This window comes from Talpa europaea, assembly GCF_964194135.1.
Source record: "Talpa europaea genome assembly, chromosome: 1".
NCBI lineage: Eukaryota > Metazoa > Chordata > Mammalia > Eulipotyphla > Talpidae > Talpa > Talpa europaea.
In genome coordinates this window covers 153937091-153956529 of record NC_140073.1, presented here as the reverse complement: position 1 = coordinate 153956529, position 19439 = coordinate 153937091, and the positions used below count along the sequence as shown (strand labels likewise).

Sequence of the window (19439 nt, the reverse complement as noted above, 5' to 3'; positions counted from 1 at the left end):
GAAGGCCTGGGGGCCAGCTTTGGCCAGACAGCACCCACCACCCCCAGCTGCCCCAAGACCACAGAGCCTCAGCTGGAGAACCTGCCACGGGGGGAGGGGGGGGTCATCGGTCTGAAGTGAAAACAACAAACACAAAAAAAACAGGCTCCAGACAGCTTTGTTAGAACAAGTCCGCAAAATAAAATCCTGTTTATTGTTGGACAACATGTTTCACACATACATCAGACAGGCCAAAAAAAAATAAACAGCAACTTCAAATAGACAAAAAGGAAAAAAAGAAACCTTTAATCTTTGGCCTTTTTAACCATCTCATACAAACCAACTACTTATAGTACAGCTAAGTACATACACAAAAAAAAGTTACTGGAATGCTCGGAATAAGATTGTTTTTTTGTTGTTGTTTTTGCTTTTTTTACAAGGTTTTTTTTCTCCTTTTGAGATTATAATGAACATGGTCACACCACAAGTAAAGTCAGAAGTAGGACAGAGAACTCTCCGAAGGCGGGTTTGGTCATCCGAGATCATTAAAAATGGCTGACCCCTAACAATATGTACAAAAATATAAAATGTAAATAAAAAATACAAACAAATTTTCCTTTTTAAAGTACTTTTAAGAAAAAAAGCAGGGCCTTGGAAGTTTTGGTTCGTTTCTCTCCCGTTTGCGAATTCTCGGGTGGCGGGGGCGGCGCGGCGGGCTCTCTACTCGAAGGTGACCACGTTTAGATTCTGAGACGGAAGTGGAGGGTGACAGGTCACGGCGGCCTTCTTTTCAAGGTGGACTCTTCCTCTCCTGCGGCCTAGTCGTCCTCGTCGGTCTTCTGCTTCTTGGTGTCCACGTCGTCGTCCTGGGCAGGGGAGAGCGTCAGGCCCGCCCGCAGCCCCGCCCGGCGCCCCCAGACGCGCCCCCGCGGCGAGCCCCGGCCCGGCCCGGCCCGGCCCACCGACCCACCTCGTCGTCCTCAGCCGCCCGCTTGCCCGTGGCTGCCTCGGCCTCCTCGTCCTCGTCGCCATCCTCCTCCTCACCTGGGGACGGGCGCAGGTAAGGCCGGCGCCGCCCTCTCTGGCGCGCACTGAGGGGAGGGCGGCGCCCCCACCCGCCGGCCCCGCCCCCCGTGCAGCCGCGCGGGCCGGGACCGGGACCGGGCCGGGCCGGGCCGCTACTCACCGTCGCCTTCCTCCTCCTCCTCCTCTTCCTCCCCGCCCTCTTCCTCCTCCTCGTCTACCTCATTGTCGGCCTCCTGCTCCCCGTTCTCCTCGTTCTGCGCGGACGAAACAGGCCGTCAGGGGCCGGGCGCCCGCCCCCCCCGCCCGCCCGCCCGCCCCGGCGCGCGCGCGGCACTCACGGCGTTGCCGTTGGCGGGGGCGTCCCGGCCGTTCTCCGCCTCCTCCACGACTTCCTTCTTCTCCTTCAGGTCCTGCGGGCGAGGAAGCGGTCACCGCGCGCCCCGGGCCGCCCGGCCGCAGGTGAGCGCCGCGGGGAGCAAGGGGGGCGGCCAGGCCGCTCGGAGCCCCCCAGGAGCCGACCCGCCGGCGCCCCCCACCCCGCGCCTCACATGCCCGGCTGGGGCGCGGGTCTGCGAGCCCTGCCCGGGGCCGGCGCCCGCCCCCGGAGCCGCGCCGAAGGCCGGGCCGCCACGGCGCCCCACGAGGAGTGTCGCGCGGGCCGGGCGCGCCCAGGACCGGCCTCGGGCCACCTGTGGGCCCCGTTACCCCGATCTGGGGGCGAGCGAGGCCGGGCTCGGCCCGCGCCCGCCCCCTGGCGGCCAAGGCCCGGGGGAGCGGTGGGGGCGGGGAGGCCGCGGCGCGCAGGCGCAGAGCCCCCGCCCGGCGGGCTTTGCGCGGGCCTCGGCACGCACGGCGCGCGCGGAGCACGTGGCCCGCGGCCGCGGAGGGCGCCCCTGACCCCGGAGACGCACCGCCCAGGCCGCGCTCGCCCCCCGCCGGGCGCGCGGGCCGCAGGCAGGTCCTTCCGGGCTCGGGGAACCCCCTCCCCGCCAGCGGGGGGCGCGGGCGCGCCCCTGCGTTTGGCGGGCAAAGTCCCACGGGAGGGCGCCCCGAAGTCCGCGGGGCTTTTGCAGCCCCGCAGCCCGCGGCCGTCGGGGACCCCGTCCGCGCGGCAGCTCGCGGCCGGGCGGGAAGCCGCCCTGCGGGGAGGCGGGCGCCGAGCCGCGCGGGCAGGGCCGGCTCCCCTCGCTCCGCGCGGGCCCGGAGGGGGCCGCCCGCGCGCCTGCGGAGACCCGGGCCGCCAGCTCCCCGCGCCGGGGGAGTCGCCCCTGGGAGCGCGCCAGAGGTGACGCCAGGGGCGCCGGATTAAGGAGACGCCAAGGTGACTCGCGCCGTCCCCGCAGAGGCACCGCCGGGCGCCGCCGGGAGCAGCGGCCGGCCCGGCGCTGTGCCGCGCTCGGGGCAGGGCGGACGCGGCCTCCGGGCGGGCGGGCGGCCGGGCCGGCGCGGGACGCGCCAAGAGCGCAGGACACATCCCGGGGCGTGCGGCGCACGCGGGACCCGCCGGCCCCGGCCCGCAGCGGCTTTTGTTCGCCCGCCCCGGAGGGCCGAGCACGGAGCCCCCGGGCCGCCGCGGGGGGCGCCCATCGCCGCCCGGCGCGCCGCGCCTCCACTTTCCGTTTCCTCCCCCTCCGGCGCGTGGGCTCGCGGCCGCCCAGCCCGCCGGCGCGCGGCTGCTCGGCAGAGCCGGGCGGCCCGCTCCCTCCGGAGGGCGCCCGCGGCGGCGCGGCCCTTCACACCTCCGCGGGGACCATCGACGCCGCGGCCGGCCCGGCGCGCCGCCCCGGCCCGCCTTACCGGGCTCCGTCGCGACGAGCCGCCCCGAGCCGCGGCAGCGCGCGAACCCGGCGGCCCCACCGCGAACAAAGAGCCGCGGAGCCGCCGCTCCCCGCAGCCGGCCGCACGCCCCCGGCACTTCCGACCCCGCGCGCTCGAGTTTCAAAGTTATTTCCGTGCGCCCGGCGGGCTGGCGACCCCGGCTGGGCCCGGCCCCCGCCTCGCCGCCAACAAGTTCCGAGAGCAGGCGCCGCCGCCGCGCGCCCCGGCTCCGCGCCCGCCCGCCCGCCCGCCGGCCCGGCGGCTCCGACGGGCATCGCCTGCCCGCGGCGCCCCCCGCCCCCCCCCAGACACAAAGGCCGGCGGCCGAGGGGCCCCGGCAGGGGCGGGCGGGATCCCCGCGGCAGCGCCGGCGCGCGCCGACCCCGCCGGGCCCGCGTGCCCCCCACCCCCGGCGGCGCGCGCGGCCCCGAAGGGGCGGGCGGCGTCCAGCCTCACCTTGGTGGTGATTTCGGAGCTGGTGTCCACGGCCGCGTCTGACATGGTGGGGCACGCCGGTGATCCGAGCAGCGGGCGCGAGAGAGGCGAGTTCGGGGCCCTGGCGGGATCTGCCCGAGTCCGCGGCGGCGGAGGAGGCTGCGGCGAGCCGAGACGGCACCCGGGAACAATGCAAAGATGGCTTTTCGGAGCAGCCAGTGGGGAACTCACGCGGCGCCAGAACCTTTAATATAGATTAGTGGGCGGCGCTCGGCCGCCCTTTCCGCGCTGCTATTGGCCGGAGGGAGGGAGCGGGCGCCCGCTCATTGGCTCGACTCCGAACAATGGGCAAACGTGCTTAAAGCGGCAGAGCCTCGGCCGCCCCGCGCCGCGCAGTCGCCGGCCGCTCTGTCATTCAAGGCCCGCGTCCGCGGGGTCTCGGCGGCGCCGGCGCCGCGGGGGAGGGGCGCGCGGGCGCGCTCGGGGCGCGCGCTCCCGCCGCTGTTTTGCTGGGGCTGCTGACGCAGAAAGTCAAAGCGCGGCAAAGCCGCCCGCCCAGCGCCGGCCCCTCCCGCGGCTGCTCGGAAGGAGGGGGAGGGCGCGGGAGGCGGCGGGCGCTCGCGACGGCTGCCAGCGAGGGGGAGGGGAGCGCCGGGCGCGCTCGCCCGGGGCGGCGCCCTGCGCGGTGCCCGCGGACATGCCCGGCCCCCGACCGGGCGCCCTCGACCAGCAGCCGTCCCGGCGCGTGGCGGGAGCCCCGGGACAGGCGACGAGGCCTCGAGGCCGAGACCCGCGAGTCCGGGCCCCCCGTCTCGCCAGGGCGCGCCCCCCCGCCCGGCCCGGGCCCCCGCGTCCTTGGAGGGTGGCCCCGGGCCCCGCCATCGCCCGGGCGTCCGGGCCGGAGGCTGCAGCGGCGCGGGCACCGTGCCCAGCGCACACGGGGGTTCCCGCATCGAGGGGCGCGAGGCCTGGTCGAGCGCCGGCCCTCGAACGGGACGGCCCGCGGGCGTCCGCCGCGCAGCGGGCCCGCCCCCCGGCGTCCTGGACGGCGCCGGCCCGGGCGCCCTGCCGTCGCGGCAGCCCCGGGGCCGCCCTCAGGCCCGGCCAGCGGGGCGCGCCTCTGCCTCCCCGCCTGGGGCGCCGGGGCACGTGCACGTAGACGCTGTCGGGGTGGGGCAGCGATGCTCCCCTAGCCCGGCTGGGCTAGTCCTTGGGGGCTCCTTGAAGTTCGGGGCGCCATTTAGAGAACCACGCGGAGCCCCGAGAAGAGAGCTAGTAGTCGCCACACTCAAGATGGCGTTGGACGCCGCAAGCGTGGCGTGACGTGGCGCTGCAGCCCACGTGGGGGAGTCAGACGTCGTGGGCCGCGTCCTCCTTGTCGCCGCCGCGCTTGGCTGTCGAACTGAGAGACCTGGGGGATGAGTGGAAAGGTCAGAAAAGGCGGAAAAAACGTTCCAGAATGAAAACTCTGCCACACACAAGATGGCGACAGATGCTGTTCATTGCTCTGTCGCCAGAAGGGGGCGCCCGACACGGAAGGCGGGACTCCGGGGAGGCGAGCGCGCATTGGCTGAGAGTGGCGGGCGAACACAAAGTTGACGCTTTGCGTCCTGCCATTGGCGGGCTCCGCTGTCCGTCTCTTGGGGCACCCGGTCTGGGAATGGAGAAAACCCGGAGTCTGGGATCCTGGAGCGCGGGAGGCTGCCAGGGCCGTAGATCGTGAAGTCGGGGACGAGAGAGGGGCCTGTGGCCCTTCCCGATGGTCTTAGACGGGAGACCGTTCGCCCCCGTTCCCCCCGCGAGGCCCCCCGGGCTGTGCCTGCCAGGCGCGCCCCGGGCTCGGCGCCCGGCTGGGAGGCGGCGTGGGCGTCAGGGCGCCACCGGGCTCGGGCCCGTCCCCCGCGCCCCGTCCCACTGGCGTGCCTGCAGCACCCCCTCTCCTCGGCCGGGCCCGTGGCTGCCCTGCTGGGCTTCCCCGAATCCGGGCAGAAGCCCCGGCCCCCTGCCCTTTGGCCGTGAGAAACGAGGGGCAGGTGCCGGGCAGGGCGGGGGCGCCGGCCGCAGCCGTCCCGCCCAGGGGCGCGGCGGCGGAGCGGGCGCCCGCGGGGTCTCCAGCCTGCCCCCCCCCCGGCTCCCCCAGGGGGTTCTCCCCGGTGGGCGCGCGCCAGTGCGCGGGACTCTCACAATGGTGTCCCCGGGGATCACGCGTCCCAACTCTTTGTTTTCGGTTCCCTCCCGCCCGCCGCCAGCAGCCTCTATTGCGACGCAGACCCGAGGCCCCCCTTGCGCCCCAGAGATGGGCCGGGCTCCTCGGCTGCTGCCGCCGCGACCCCTCTTTGTGCCACCTCTGTGGAGAAGTGAGGGGATTCTGAGGCGTAGTAGACGGGCAGGAGAGCCCCTCCACCTGCGGCGCTTCCCTCGAGCTCTGGTTGCCCTTGCAGGGAATGCTTAGCCCACGAAATCCCGTGCAGCCGGAGCTTAGTCTGTGCCTCATCTAAGCCACTGGGTCTTCATCCCTGTCTGGATGGTGACCTCAGACATCTGTCCCTGCCTCCAGAGCTGAAAATTAGACATGACGGTTCTGGAGCCCAGACATGAGGGGTGGGGGTAGATACCCTGGAGGAGCCAGGTAAATGTGACTTTCCTGGGAACAACTGCTTTGCCTGGCCCTGTGGGCATGCAGCTGGCTTTGCTAGAAGTGAATAAGGAAGATTCTGGAACTAGCTCTTACATTCATCACTCTCTGAGCACCTGCTGTATACATGACTGAGCCTTTGACTCATGCTTCAAGCATCTTCAATTATTCTCTGCACCTTGCAAGATAGGTTGGACAATTACAGGGTTGGATCATAAGAAAATGATGATTTTGTAGGTCAAGACCAATTGAAAATAAGCAAATGTTAGGTTCGACCTCTAATGTGTTATCACTCTCCTTTTAACAAGTCAAAAAGGGAGAGCAAGGCATTGTCACAAAGGAATGGGAGTAACCGAGTGAGCCCATGACCGGACTGTGACTCCATGCCAGAGTGGAGGACTGCCCGTTAGACCAGCCCCAGAGCACAAGGGACCTCCTGGGGCCTCCTCCCGGCTGTGGGAGCACGGATGCTGATGGCTCTGCAGTGCTGGAGTTATTCAAGCTCCAGTGACAGGGCCACCTGGGTCACTGTTTCCAAACAGGCTGATCTTCCCGGGTCACATTCATTCCCCAGTCACATTCATTCTGCCCTTTGCAGAAGAGGAGACAGGAGGCCAGGCCACTTCTGTAGGCTAACACCCCCACCCCCAAAAAAAACCTTGTCTACCTGGTAGGCCACATTTCCCAGCCAGGGTCTATTTACCACCCAAAGTGCAATTGGCTTAGGTCAGAGCTGCCCTAAGACGGCCCCCCAGCCCCCCGTTTGGCCTCCAGGCAAGTTTTGTTTTTAGGGAATTTGCCGGTACATTCTCCAGTTGGACCACAACAGGCCTTTCCCTGCTGGGCCTGATTCGCATACATTCACTTCACCTGCCCAGTGCTGTAGCCACTTAAGTTTGCAACCCTGGCTTCCCAGTGAGTTTGTAATTGCTTGGCTCACCTGAGTGCCAAAAGACTAGAAAGAGCATAAATGCTGGTTAAAGTTGCCAGGGTTCAAATCCCCAACCCAGCTACCCACTCTCTTTGTGAAACTGGGCAAGTCACTTCCTCATCACTGAACAACGGCGGCAACAGTAGGATGTGCCTTCCAGGGCTGTGGTGGGAAACTGACACGTTGCTATTCAGAAATCAGAGCCTCCCTGGTGACACAGGGGGTTAAGTCTCAGCGCTATGAAGCAATCTACATCCACTGCAGCTTGAGTTCAATCCCCGGCTAGGGAGCTACCCACATGGTGCAGCAGACTTCCGTTTCCCCGCTGCTCCCCTCAGCAGTGGATTCCAGTAGATCCACCTATTCTGCTCCCCGCTCTGTCTCTGGTGAATCCTCTCAAACCCCCCCCTCCCGCCCCCGCACCTCTGGCCTATACCCCAGTTCTTGTTTACATACATAAATAAATAAAATAAATCTTTTTAAAAATTCAGAAAGTGATTAAAATGGAGTCTGGAAGATTCAGGAGGGCCGTCAGTATGCTGTTGACCCCATTTTCTAGTTTCGCAGTGTTTTCAAGACTCTGGACAAAGCAACATTATCTCCCACAAATTCTTCATAAATTTGGGGCGAAGTGAGGGCACCAGCCTAGCTGAATTTTCGAAGTCTGTGACTCGATGCCCAACAGGCTTGGCTGCCCCTCTGGCCTCAGAGGAATGACAGAGTCAGGGAGGCCGCCTGAGTGGAACAGGCCTCAAAAAATCCCACCTTCCCGCCCTTCAGAAGCCCAGGTGTTCAGGCTGTGGTTTCCATGCCCAGGCATGGAGCTGCCAGTGGGTCTTTCAACTCTCCCGCCTGCTGAGCTGCGCTGGGATTGTGCAAGAGAGCCCCCTCCTTCCATCCTCCCCCTAACAACTCCCCCCCCTCCACAGGCCTGCTCCCTGGTGCAGCACGCCTGGGCCTGCCCACTCCCAGAGGAACTGAGCCAAAGGCCCTGCTCCTGGTACCCACACAGGTCTGGCCACCCCAAGAGGCTCCTGCCTGGCAGGGTGAGGGTGGGGAACAGCTCTTGAAGATTGGGGCCTGTCCCCTGTGGATGCAAACTGGAGCCTGGGTTGGAGACAGGTGAGGAGCTGGGGGAGGCATGTGTGTTGTGGCCCTGGCCAGCACACCCATTCCATGGCGCCATTTCTAGAAACTCCTCATGCATGTACCCCCCACAGCGTCTCCAGGAATCCTGTCTCCCCATGCCTTTCCCGGCCCCCTTCCCTGTGTGTGCGCACATCCACCTGTTGACATGCACCACCCCCTTAGGTGTTCTGCTTCAGCTCTATGTACTGCTTGTGCGTGCGTGGGCCCAGCACCCTGATGGCAAGAGAAGATGCCAGTCGGGGGAGTTACTGTGTGTGCTGGCACCTGGCTGCCTGCTTATGAGCGCCTGAGAGAGCAGTGCACCCAAAGAAAGGTTAGACACCCGTATGTGACCGTCAGGAGGCATATAACTGGGCACCTCCACACCCGTGTCTTCCGGCCACGCAGCCCTATGTGGGAACCCCACGAGACAGGAGTCTCGGCTGGACCCTTGCCAAGGGTCTGTGCCCTGGGCCAGAGCAGAAGTCCCTGCCCAGGTAAGGAGGTGGACGAGAGGCGGGCTCTTGCACAGCTGGCTGCCTTTTCCTCTTGTGTGTTAAGAACGGTTTTTCTACTTCCCCTTCACCACCCTTGTCTTGTTTGGGGGAGAAGGGGTGAAGGACACAGGCGGGTGGAGCACAAGCCACCAGCAGGGTTTGTTGCTCTAGGAATAGAGGGGAAGCCCAGACAGGCGAGGAGCTGTGGGGTGGTTCCAAGAGGCAGGACCCGCAGCCACATGGGGCGTATGGCTCCTGCTGCTCCCCTCCCTGCTCGCATGCTGGTAAGGGTGGCATTTATTTTTTATTTTTAAGATCTATTTATTTATATTTGCATGAAAGAATGGGGTGGACGCCAAAAGTGCAGAGGGTGAGAGGATTCACCAGAGACAGAGTGGGGAGCAGAACAGGCAGACTGACTGAAATCCACTGCTGAGGGGAGCAGCGGGGAGACAGGCGAGGTCTGCTGCGCCATGTGGGTCAGCAACCTGGCCGGGATCGAACCTAGGCCACAGCAGTGATAGCGCTGAGACTGAACCCCTAAGCCACCAGGGAGGCCCCACAAAGGTGGTATTTCTTTTTTAAAAAAAACGATTTATTTATTTTTGCATACAAGAACTGCGGTACAGGCCAGAGGTGGGGGGGCGAGTGAGAGGATTCACCAGACACAGAGTGGGGAACAGAACAGGCTGATTGACTGAAGTACACTGCTGAGGGGAGCAGTGGGCAAGTCAAGAACGGTCTGTTGCGCCATGCGGGCAACTCCCTAGCCAGGGATAGAACTTACGCTGCAGTGGGACCTCCCCTGGTGGCGCAGCGGTTGAGCACTGGGCTGTGAAGCTGCCTACAGCCTCTGCAGCGCTGGTTCAATCCCCGGCCGCTGGCGACGGTCCCACATGATGGGCAGACCTCTCCCGTAGCGCCCGCCGCTCCCCTCAGCAGTGTATTTCATTGGTCTGCCTGTTCTGTTTCCTGCTCTGGCTCTGGTGAATTCTCTCACCCTCCCGCGCTTCTGACTGTACCAAGTGCTTGTATAAATAAATAAATATTTTTTAAATAAAAAGAACTCACGCTGCAGTGGCTGCAGATAGCCCCATAGGTTGCGTCCCAACCCCTTGCACCACCAGGGAGACCCAAAGGTGGTATTTCTGAGGAAATCTATAACCAACCTCAAAAAGAAGGGTCCCTGTGGCCCTGGACCCTCGAAAGTTTCCCACTGGGATTCTGCTTCTGGGCAGGGGGCGGGAGTGTTAGGTTTGTACGTTCTGATTGGGGCTGATCGAGGCCAGCAGGGCAAGCTGGTGGCGGGGATCCGACCTCCCACATGGGAGGGGGCCGTGACTGCTGAGCTCAGTGCAGACTGTGAGCAGGAGAAGCTGTACATTTCTAGATCTGGGCAGGGAGCAAACGCCTCTAGAAGAGAAACTGAGTTCCCAGTTCCTTTCAAAACTGTTCTTTCCTCCAAGAGGGTTTCTGAGATTCTCCCTGGGGAAATGGTTGAGGGGTTCTCACTTGAACAATTCTAAAGGAAAAGCTGAAACAGACAGCATTTCCCTGCAAGTCCAGCCTCCCCAGGAAGAGCAGGTGGCAACACTTTTTGCAGGGAAGTTGGAGCTCTGGGGCTGTCAAAGGCTGAGGGAAGACTGAAAGTCTGCAATGACCCTGAACTGAGGGGGCGGGGGCCTCCCAGCTGCCTCCTGTTCACCTGGGACCTCGCAGCCGGACCTGGAATTGTGGCCACTTGTGGGCTCTCAGCAGCTTGCTCCAGGTTGGGCCATTTTCTCTTGCTGTTGAGTGTTTTCTGGGCCTTCACACAAAAGCACGGTCTAGACACCTGCCACTCCTCTTGGTGCCAGTTAGGTCTCCATTTTCCCACTTGCTAAAGGACCCAGCTCCCAAAGGGCAAAATGGCTCGACTGCCAGTGTCTGCCCTGTCTGGGGCTGTTCAGGGGTCAGAGCGCTGAGTCCTGGGCCAAGACAAGGTATTGAGACCCCCAAAATTACCCATCAATGGATATTTCTCAGTCCCGTTTGGGTCCTATGGCATATATTGGAGGTTTCCTCATTAAGATTTTCAAGATGAAAAGATGTGTTCCAGAATGTTCTTCAGAAGTCACCACTGCTGGTGAATTAAACAAGGCTGAATTCGGATTCAGGGGCATTCATGGTAGAAAGAAAATGTGTTCTGAATACCTGAAGAAACAGATAAGGGGGAGGGGGCCTCCCTGGTGGCGTAAGGGGTTAAGACGCAGCCTGTGAAGCAGTCCGCAGCCTCTGGAGCACCAGTTAGATCCCTGGCCGGCCAGGGAGCAACCCACATGGCACAGCAGACCTCTCCTGACTCACCTGCTGCTCCCCTCAGCAGTGGATTTCAGTAGACCCGCCTGTTCTGTTTCCCACTCTGTCTCTGGTGACTCCTCTCACCCCCCAACACCTCTGGCCTGTACCCCAGCTCTTGTATGCATAAATAAATAAATCTTTAAAAAAAAAACATAAAGGGGAAATTAGAAATTAAAGATTAATGCCAATAAGCGTGCCTACATGAAGTGGAAGAGCTCTCAAAGCAGGTAGGAAAATCCCTTGCTGACACCCCCAACTCTGGCTACTTAAAGCTTTCAGCTTAGTGGAAGACGCTCCCTTGGCTATCGCAGGGGTTCTCAGTGCTTTCTCTCTGCAGCCTCAGCCTCTCCTCCTCCACAGGCCAGCAGGGGCGGGGCTGGAGGGAGGGTGGGTCTGGAGTCTGGAGGGCCCACTGGATGGACACTGGGTCTAAGCAAGTCCTCACCACCCTCCACCTTGTTATCCTCATCAGCTGAAGTGAGAAGGGACTTCTGGGCCTGGACAGTCATGTCAGGTCCTTATCCCTGCAGGCCCTGGGCTGTGGGGTGGCCCTGTGCCTGGTCCGATGCCTGGTACACCTGGCTCCACTTAAGAAATGATTGTTTGAGGGGCCTCCCTGGTGGCGCAAGGGGTTAAGCACAGCATTAAGAAGCAATCCGCAGCCTCTGTAGCACGAGTTCGAGCCCCAGCTGGCCAGGGAGCAACCCACATGGTGAAGCAGACCTCTCCTGTCCCACCCACTGCTCCCCTTAGCAGTGTATTACAGTGGGTCTGCCTGTTCTGTTCCCCACTCTGTCTCTGGCGAATCCTCTCACCACCCACTGCATCTCTGGCCTATACCTCAGCTCTTGTATGCATAAATAAATAAATCTTTTAAAAAAAGAAAAGAATGGCCTCCCCGGTGGCGCAGCGGTTGAGCCCTGGGTTGCGAACCTGCCCGCAGCCTCCGCGGTGCCGGTTCGATCCCCGGCTGCTCCCCGGCCACCGTAGGAGGGTCCCACATGGCGCGCAGACCTCTCCTGCCGCCCGCTGCTCCCCTCAGCAGTGTCCTTCGGTCCTTCTGCCTGCTCTGCTCCCCACTCTGGCTCTGGTGAATTCTCTCACCCTCCCGCGCTTCTGACTGTACCCAGTGCATGTATAAACAAAACAAACAAACAAATAAATAAATAAATAAACATGCCTCTATTAAAAAAAAAAAAAAAGAGGACAGTTTTTAAAAAATAAAAAAAATAAAAAAAAATAAAAAAAAGAAAAGAAATGATTGTTCGATGGCTTTATTCCCACTTTGGAACCTTTTCATTATGAAAATGCACAGAAAAGTGCAGCAAAAGAGTAAGTATTATAGGCCAAACTGGGTTTCCCAAAAAGATACATTGAAGTCCTAACCTCCAATATCTGTGATCATAAGCTCATTTGGGGGGAAAAAAGTTGTTCAGTTGCTTTTTTTTTTATTTTATTTTGTTTTATTTTAAAGATCTATTTATTTATGCATATAAGAAATGGGGTACAGGCCAGAGATGCAGGAGGGTGAGAGGATTCACCAGAGACAGAGTGGGGAACAGAACAGGCAGATTGACTGAAATACACTGCTGAGGGGAGCAGTGGGCAGGACAAAAAAAGTCTGTTGCACCATGTGGGTAGCTCCCTGGCCAGCTGGGGATCCAACTCATGCTGCAGAGGCTGCAGATAGCTTCATAGTGCTGTGCTTAACCCCTTGCACCACCAGAGAGGCCCTGTTCAGTTGCTTTGAATCAAATAGAAAGTGGGCTGACTTTCACCCTAGTCCTGTCCACTAGGTGGATCTCAAAAGGCACCATTGATGTCTGCTCTGAGCCAGGAAGTTGAACAAATGAACAGACTCAGTCGTGGAAAGCCCCCCCTGCAGGGGGGAGCTGGGGAGGAGCTCAGCTTACAGACTGAGACCCCATGACCCAGACCGAGAGCCTGGCTTGCCAGCAGAGCAGCCCTGGCTGAGCATGCCCAGCACACATAGAACAAAGTGGCAGAAAGACCACCAGTGAGAATGGCAGCTCATTTCACAAACTGGGTCGGATGTTGTTCTGACCTCCAGGAACACATTAATCCCTTCAGCCTATGAGGCAGGCTATCATCTCCACCTTACAAAAGGGGAAACTGAGGCACAAGGTGGGCTGGTGTTCCCAACATAAGTGGCAGAGTTGGGGGTTGAAACCAGGCCCAGGCCCCAGAGCCCAGGTCCGGTTCCACTTCTGAGGAACGAGCCACTGGTGCTGAGCCACACTGTGCCCACCTCGCCCCGGCCCCCATGAGTCAGGGACAGAGCTTGGGGTTTCCCTCTGTTGCTTGGTAAGGGGTTCACCAGCTGAGGCCCTTGTCCCCCCGCAGCTGCAGCCTCTCAGAATGCGGGTAGGGTGGCAGAGAAGGTTCCCAGAGTGGTGATTTCTGCTTGAGAGGCAAAAGTTTTTCCGGTGGGACCTGGTGACCTGGGGAAGGAGCATTACGCTGCATTTTGCCAGGCGCTCCCAGGGCCTGAGCTGAGGGTGGGTCTCATGGCCACAGCAGAGGATTGATAACATCTGCCTTGACCATCTTGTCAGGCGACGTTCTGCCCTGGCCTACTTAAGGGCTGAGGAAGTAGAATGTTGCACAATTCTCCTGTCAGGGGGACCCCGGGACACATTTCTGTCCAGCTTCAGCACCAGAGGGCAGCGTGCCTTGGCAGTGAGGAGTAGCAGTGCCAGGCCCCCTCTCCCGTCCTCTTGTTTTGGGGGCCAGGAGTCCAACAGACCAGCCTCCTCTGCCCTGTTGCTATGGATCCTCAGGCAAAGATGGAAGCTCCACGAGCTCAGTTTTCTCACCTGTAAAATAGGCATCAATTAACCTCTTTTTTTCTTTAAAGATTTATTTATTTAGACAAGAACTGGGGTACAGGCCAGAGGCTCAGGAGGGTGAGAGGATTCACCAGAGACAGAGTTGGGAGCAGACCAGGCAGACAGACCGAAGACAGTGCTGAGGGGAGAAGCGGGCGAGATAGGAGAGGTCTGCCGCACCACATGGGAATCTCCCGGACGGGTGGGGAATTGAACCCGCGCCGCAGAGGCTGTGGACAGCTTCACAGTGCGGCGCCCAACCCGCTGCGCCACCAATTAACCTCTTAAAACTTTTTCTTTTTTTTTTTAAGATTTATTTATTTATGCATACAAGAACAGGGGTACAGGCCAGAGGTGCGGGGGGTGGGAGGATCCACCAGAGACAGAGTGGAAACAGGACAGGCAGACTGGCCGAAACACACTGCTGAGGGGAGCAGCAGGCGAGTCAGGAGAGGTCTGCTGCGCCATGTGGGCAGCTCGCTGGCCGACCAGGGATTCAACCCCTGCTGCAGAGGCTGCGGACAGCTTCAAAGTGCTGTGCTTAACCTGTGTGACACCGGGGAGGCCCCATCTTAAAACGTCTGAATAATTGTTTCACTTTTTCTATGTACACCTTCTCTATCATGTAACTTATCACAATGCCCTCTTGATTGATTTCCAGAGGTCACTTCTGGGTTCAGAGCAGTGACTCAAAGCCAGGCTACCCCTTCCTTCCTCCTCTCTTTTCCCTTAGCCCACTTCCTTCCCCAGTTGGCCTCTGGGTGTTGCTATAAAGTTTAGAACCAGGGGCCTCCCTGGTGGATGCAAGGGGTTAAGACGCAGCCTATGAAGCTGTCTGCAGCCTCTGCAGCGCAAGTTCCATCCCCCCGCCAGGGAGCTACCCACATGGCGCAGCAGACCTCTCCTGTCTCCCTGCTGCTCCCCTCAGCAGTGTGTTTCGGCCAGTCTGCCTGTTCTGATCCCCACTCTGTCTCTGGTGAATCTTCTCACCGCCCCCCCCACACCTATGGCCTGTACCCCAGTTCTTGTATGCATAAATAAATAAATCTTAAAAAAAGGAGTTTAGAACCAGGGCCCAGATTAATTAAAGTGGTAACTAATTGAACAAGCTGGGCCCTTTCCACCTAAGTCTTTTCCACAGATTATACCATTTAAGCCTTATGCCCCCCCCCCTCCAGGAGGTGCCACTTTTTCAGCAGAGGACATGGAGGCCCCCAGAGGGTGCTGTTGGGGTCCTGCATGCCTCCCCAGCTGGCCTGCAGGCCCTTCCCTCCTCTCCTCCCCCCAGACAGCAAGCTGATTCTGCCCCTCACACTTCCCTTCCCTCCCACCTAATCATTCTCTTGTCTTTGGGGGACCTTTCCCTGCCGGATGGCGAGGTTCCCTGCATTACTCAAGGATGGGAGGATCAGCCCTCCTCTGCAGGCCCCCTCCATGGCACTTGTACCAAAGAATTCTGATTGGGCTTTGCATGACAGGAATGTCCCGGTGCTGGCTTGGTGCTCAGCCTCAGGGGAGCATGGTGGACACTTCTGGAACAAGCGGCAGGGTGTGGGGTCACGGGTCTCCACCTCCTTTCCTAGCTCTGCCAATCTGGACATGCCAGGGCCTCATCTCTCAGAGAAGCCCAAGGCATGCTGGGAAGGGCCACCACACAACCCTGCACCCCCTTCCTGACTGAATGGGCTCCGGAAGGATTCCCAAATCCCCACAATTCATATGCAGAGGGGAAGCCTTTTTAAAACCCCAGCTGCCTCCTGAGGCGTAGAGCCTGGAGCCCCACATAAGCCCAGGGGGGCCTGGAGTGGAGTTGGGGTCTGGAGCAAGCAGAAACCTGCAGAATTTGGAGCATTTGAACTTTTCCAGGACACCGGCAACTGTCCCTTTGGTCACCTTTCAAGACGAACAACCCACAACTTAGAGCTTGTTGGTCATTTTTGTAATTATTACTTGGCAGTAATTTCCCCGCTCTTGTATGAAACGGTGATTGCTGCTTTTCAACAATCAGTGGCCAGGCCCTAGTGGGGCAGCTACCAGGTTGCCCAGCTCTACCCTGAAGGCTCAGATCCCTGCCCCTCCCCCTCCCCAGGGCCTCTGTGCTTATCTGTCCTCAGGGCTACCCTGTGCTTTACTCACCCAGGAATGGGGTAACACTCCTGCTGGCCCCCTGCTGCTGGAGGTCAGGTGGCAGGCCTGGTGGAGGAAAGGTCAGGGAAGAGCCAGCCTAGCAACCTGAGACCCCCCAAAGAGAGTCAGGGAGGCCCGGCCTAGCTGGCTCACTGGCGGCTCCCCTTAGACTAGGAACCCGCCTTGCCTCTCCATCCACACAGAAGTTCCAGGGGGGAGTGGCGGCAGGAACAGGGAAGCACAAGGCAGGGGCACAACAGCCACACCCCTGCCTGGACCTACCTCCTCTCCTCCCTGGAACAGTCTCCGTTCCTGTCCTTCCACTCCCGGGTCTCTGGGCACACGAGGGCCGGGTGAGCACGCACGAGCGGTCCTGCTGTGCGGTCTGGGCCTGTGGTCTGGGCCTGTGGTCGTGAGCAAGCCATGACACTCATTCCCATCTAGGGCTGGGCACAGTCATCCTGGTATACGGGCATCTGTTTCATTGCCCCTGTGCTTTTCTGCATCTTTTTAACCTTTCCAAATGTTAGATACTCACACGTATGCAGGCTCCCTGCCCTGCTCACCACCCGGGGAAAGGCGGGTACAGTCAGGAAGGTCTACCCTAAGCGTGTGAGGGCCACGGCAGTGGGCATTTGGAGATAGCAGACAAGCTCTGCCTGAGTAGTTAGGGAGGACTTCCCGGAGGAGGTGTCCTCCAAACTGCAATTTCAAAGACGAGGAGTGGGCTCCGGGCAGAGCCTACTGCCTGCCTCCCAGCTGCTTCCCGGCTTTGGGGCTCAACCACAGATCAGGGCCACCCCTGCTGACGGCTCCTCCATGGCCTGTGGCTTCCCACCTCCCTGGGCCTCTGGGACGAGTCCACATGCCTCCCTGGTGTCTCAATTTTCTGACTAAAATAACAGCTAAATAAGCAAACCAAAGAAACAGCTAACAATGCTGCTTACTGGGTAATAGTGGAAACTCCATTCTAGCAGTATTTTGTTTGGTCCAGTCTTCTAGAACTTTCCAAGTCACCGAAGCTTATGATCAGAAAGGAATTGTGGAGCTAATGCAGGCCCACATCCCACCCAGAGGCATGATCCCTACTGAAGCCTCCTTCAGGCATCAGCAGCCTCACCTGCACACAGAGGTGAGCGCACAATCCCTATGGACACCCAGCCCCCAACTGCCACACTAAGTGGAGGCTACTCCCCTGGCTGCCATCAGCTCCAGATAGCCTGAAGCCCAACCAGCTCCCTCCCTGTGCCTCCCTCCCTGACCAGGAACTGGGGACACAGTGAGAGGGACACCAGCAGGCCCCACAGGCTGGAGAGGGGAAGCTCCACCCCCACACTGTGAGGTCTTAGAGCAGTGAATTAACCTCTCTGAGCCACAGACTCTTTTTGCAAAGGTGGGAAACGGTTGAAGAAAAAGCTCTTGGTAAACTGTAAACTGCTCTACAGATGCTATGTATTAGGATGGAACCATTTGAGAGCAATTACAGAGCAGCCATCAAGTGTTATAGGACAATACGGGGGAAATTGCACACATATGTGCTAAGGAAGCCCCCCCAGGAAGAACTCTTTGAGCAGAGCTTTTTGGGGCTGCCATTTGGGTGGTATCTGTATGCCCTGCCTCCCCTGCACCAGATAAAATGCCTCTAATCCTCCCAGGCAGCCTGGGGGCCGGGATCAGCCACACGTGACCGGGAGGCCCCGTGGGCACACAGACAGGATGGCTCAGCTCACAGACTAGACAGGCCGGGCTCCGGCTGTGAAATGTGGGCCCCTTCCACGCCGTAGCAGCGGGACAGTATTCACCCAAGAGATCCGAGACGACACGCATTGCATGAGTTGATGAAGGGAAGTCACATTTGCTAAGGGACAGTGAGAAAGCATTCATTCATTCATGCATTCATTCATCAACACCTGCTTCCAAGCACCCCTCTCCTGTTGAGTCAATACAAATGAGGAGGGGGTCATACAAGGGACATGTGTGGGTTCCTCAGGGTTTCAGTGCCAGAGACCAAGGCAGTGACTCCTCACCCACGTGGTCCCAAGCCCAGGCCCAGGCAAGGCTGGCAGGGCCCCCCGGGAGCCTTCTCTGCATGGACAGAGCCTGTTTTTCATCAAGGCAAGTTAAGTGGATCCCAGGGCTTCAGCCAGGGCGGGGGGCGGGGGGTGCAGGAAGGACAGACAGAAAAGGGGCGAGGAGGAGGGGCCTCACGGGTCACTCAGGGTGCCCAGGGACAAAAGGAGCGGGACATAGCCTGGCAGGGTGGGCCAGGTGAGCAGAGGCAGGGCCAGCTGCAGACCCAGGACCACCAGGCCTGCCTGAAGGAGGGGCCTGCAGAGGGAGGCCAGCACCGCCTCACCCGGGGGAGCAGGGAGCAGCCTGATTAAAAGGATGATGGGGGCAGGTGGGTGAAGCTCTGGACACCGGCCTCCCGATGCCGGCCGCCAGCCAGGCCAACGGGCTGGGGGCAGGGCTGCTGCTGGCCTGTGGCGGGGGCAAGGCAATGGTGAATGAATCACTGGCCAATGCCAGGGCCCTGCAGACCTCGGAGCTCCGTCCCTAAGGACCAGCTAATTCACTTGGAGCGAGGCTGGGCAGCTAATGAGCGCGGCCTGCCCAGCTCCGCACACGGCTGGCGCTGCAGCAGGGGCTGGCAGTGGCGAGAAGTAGGGCCACCCAGGCCAGTCGGGCTCCCCACCTGCCTTGGGGAAGGACAACAACTACCCAGGAGAGGGGGGCCGCCCACCCTGGGCCAATTGAGACTGAGGGAGAGCAGACACCCCCTACTGAGCTGCTTAGAGTCTAATTATGGGAGACAACTGCAAGGGGCCCTGGGGGAGCAGAAGGGGTGGCCAGCCTAGTCCATCCTCGGAGGAGGAAGCTGGTTCACCTAAGGAGCCTGGCCAGGTCAAGAGCTCGGCCCCAACAGCAATAAGAACTCAAGTCCCCAGGAAAGCAAGGCCTGGGAGGTGCCCGGCCCTGCCACACACGCGCTGCTTGCTGGTGACGCAGGCGTGGCAGTCCCGGACGGACGCCCCTGCCACTCACAACCGGGCTGTGGCAAGCACAGGCCGCTTAGCTCCTCGCTGGGGTCCCAACAGAAGGCTCGGCCAGCAAAGGCGCAGCGCGGTGATCACAGCAGGGACAACAGCCACCTCCACGCACTGGGCACCAGCTCAGGCCACGGGCTGCGGGTCATCCTCGCACCCACCTGTAAGGCGGGGGCTGCTGAGGGCGCCCATTCCACAGATGAGGAAACCGAGGCTCCGAGGGCCGCTCACTCGCCCGAGACCCACTACTTGCCGGCAGCAGAGGCGGCCCCATGAGTCCCTGGCACAACTCGGCTAAGTGCCGCTCCAGGCCTCAGCTGCGGGGGCAATGGGGCACCCGGGCTTCCGCCCTGACGGAATGAAAGCCCTCATGGCAGCTTAGGGGGGCAGAAGAGCTGGCAAAAAGGGAGGAATGAAGGACTTTTGGGGTGTTAGCTCCCATTTCACGTATTCCCGGGATCCCCCTCCCAGGGCACAACAGATCAGTTAACAGGCTCTTGGAGAGAAAGGGGGGGTGCGGTCTGGCAGGCTCAGGGGGCTGCACGGTCCTGCCAGCCTCCGGCACTGGGCCCTCCTTGCGGCGGCCGCCACCCCTGTGCTGGGCACCGAGATGTGTCCTGGTCCTTT

General features: G+C 60.7%; 1 protein-coding gene across 3 annotated transcripts; it reads right to left on the bottom strand.

Annotated features, from left to right (window-relative positions):
* Positions 1 to 703: 703 nt before the first annotated feature.
* On the bottom strand, positions 704 to 3324 carry PTMA (prothymosin alpha; the record flags this gene model as incomplete). Of its 3 annotated transcripts, none has more annotated exons than XM_084255378.1 (5): positions 704 to 845; positions 950 to 1023; positions 1166 to 1259; positions 1344 to 1415; positions 3280 to 3324. In XM_084255378.1, 5 exons carry the CDS (start codon positions 3322 to 3324, stop codon positions 798 to 800), a joined length of 333 nt encoding a protein of 110 aa, XP_084111504.1. In that variant the 3' UTR covers positions 704 to 797. The 3 variants fall into 3 exon arrangements, with proteins under 3 accessions (XP_084111504.1, XP_084111505.1, XP_084111506.1); XM_084255379.1 differs by having other exon boundaries at positions 704 to 842; XM_084255380.1 differs by having other exon boundaries at positions 956 to 1023.
* Positions 3325 to 19439: the final 16115 nt, after the last annotated feature.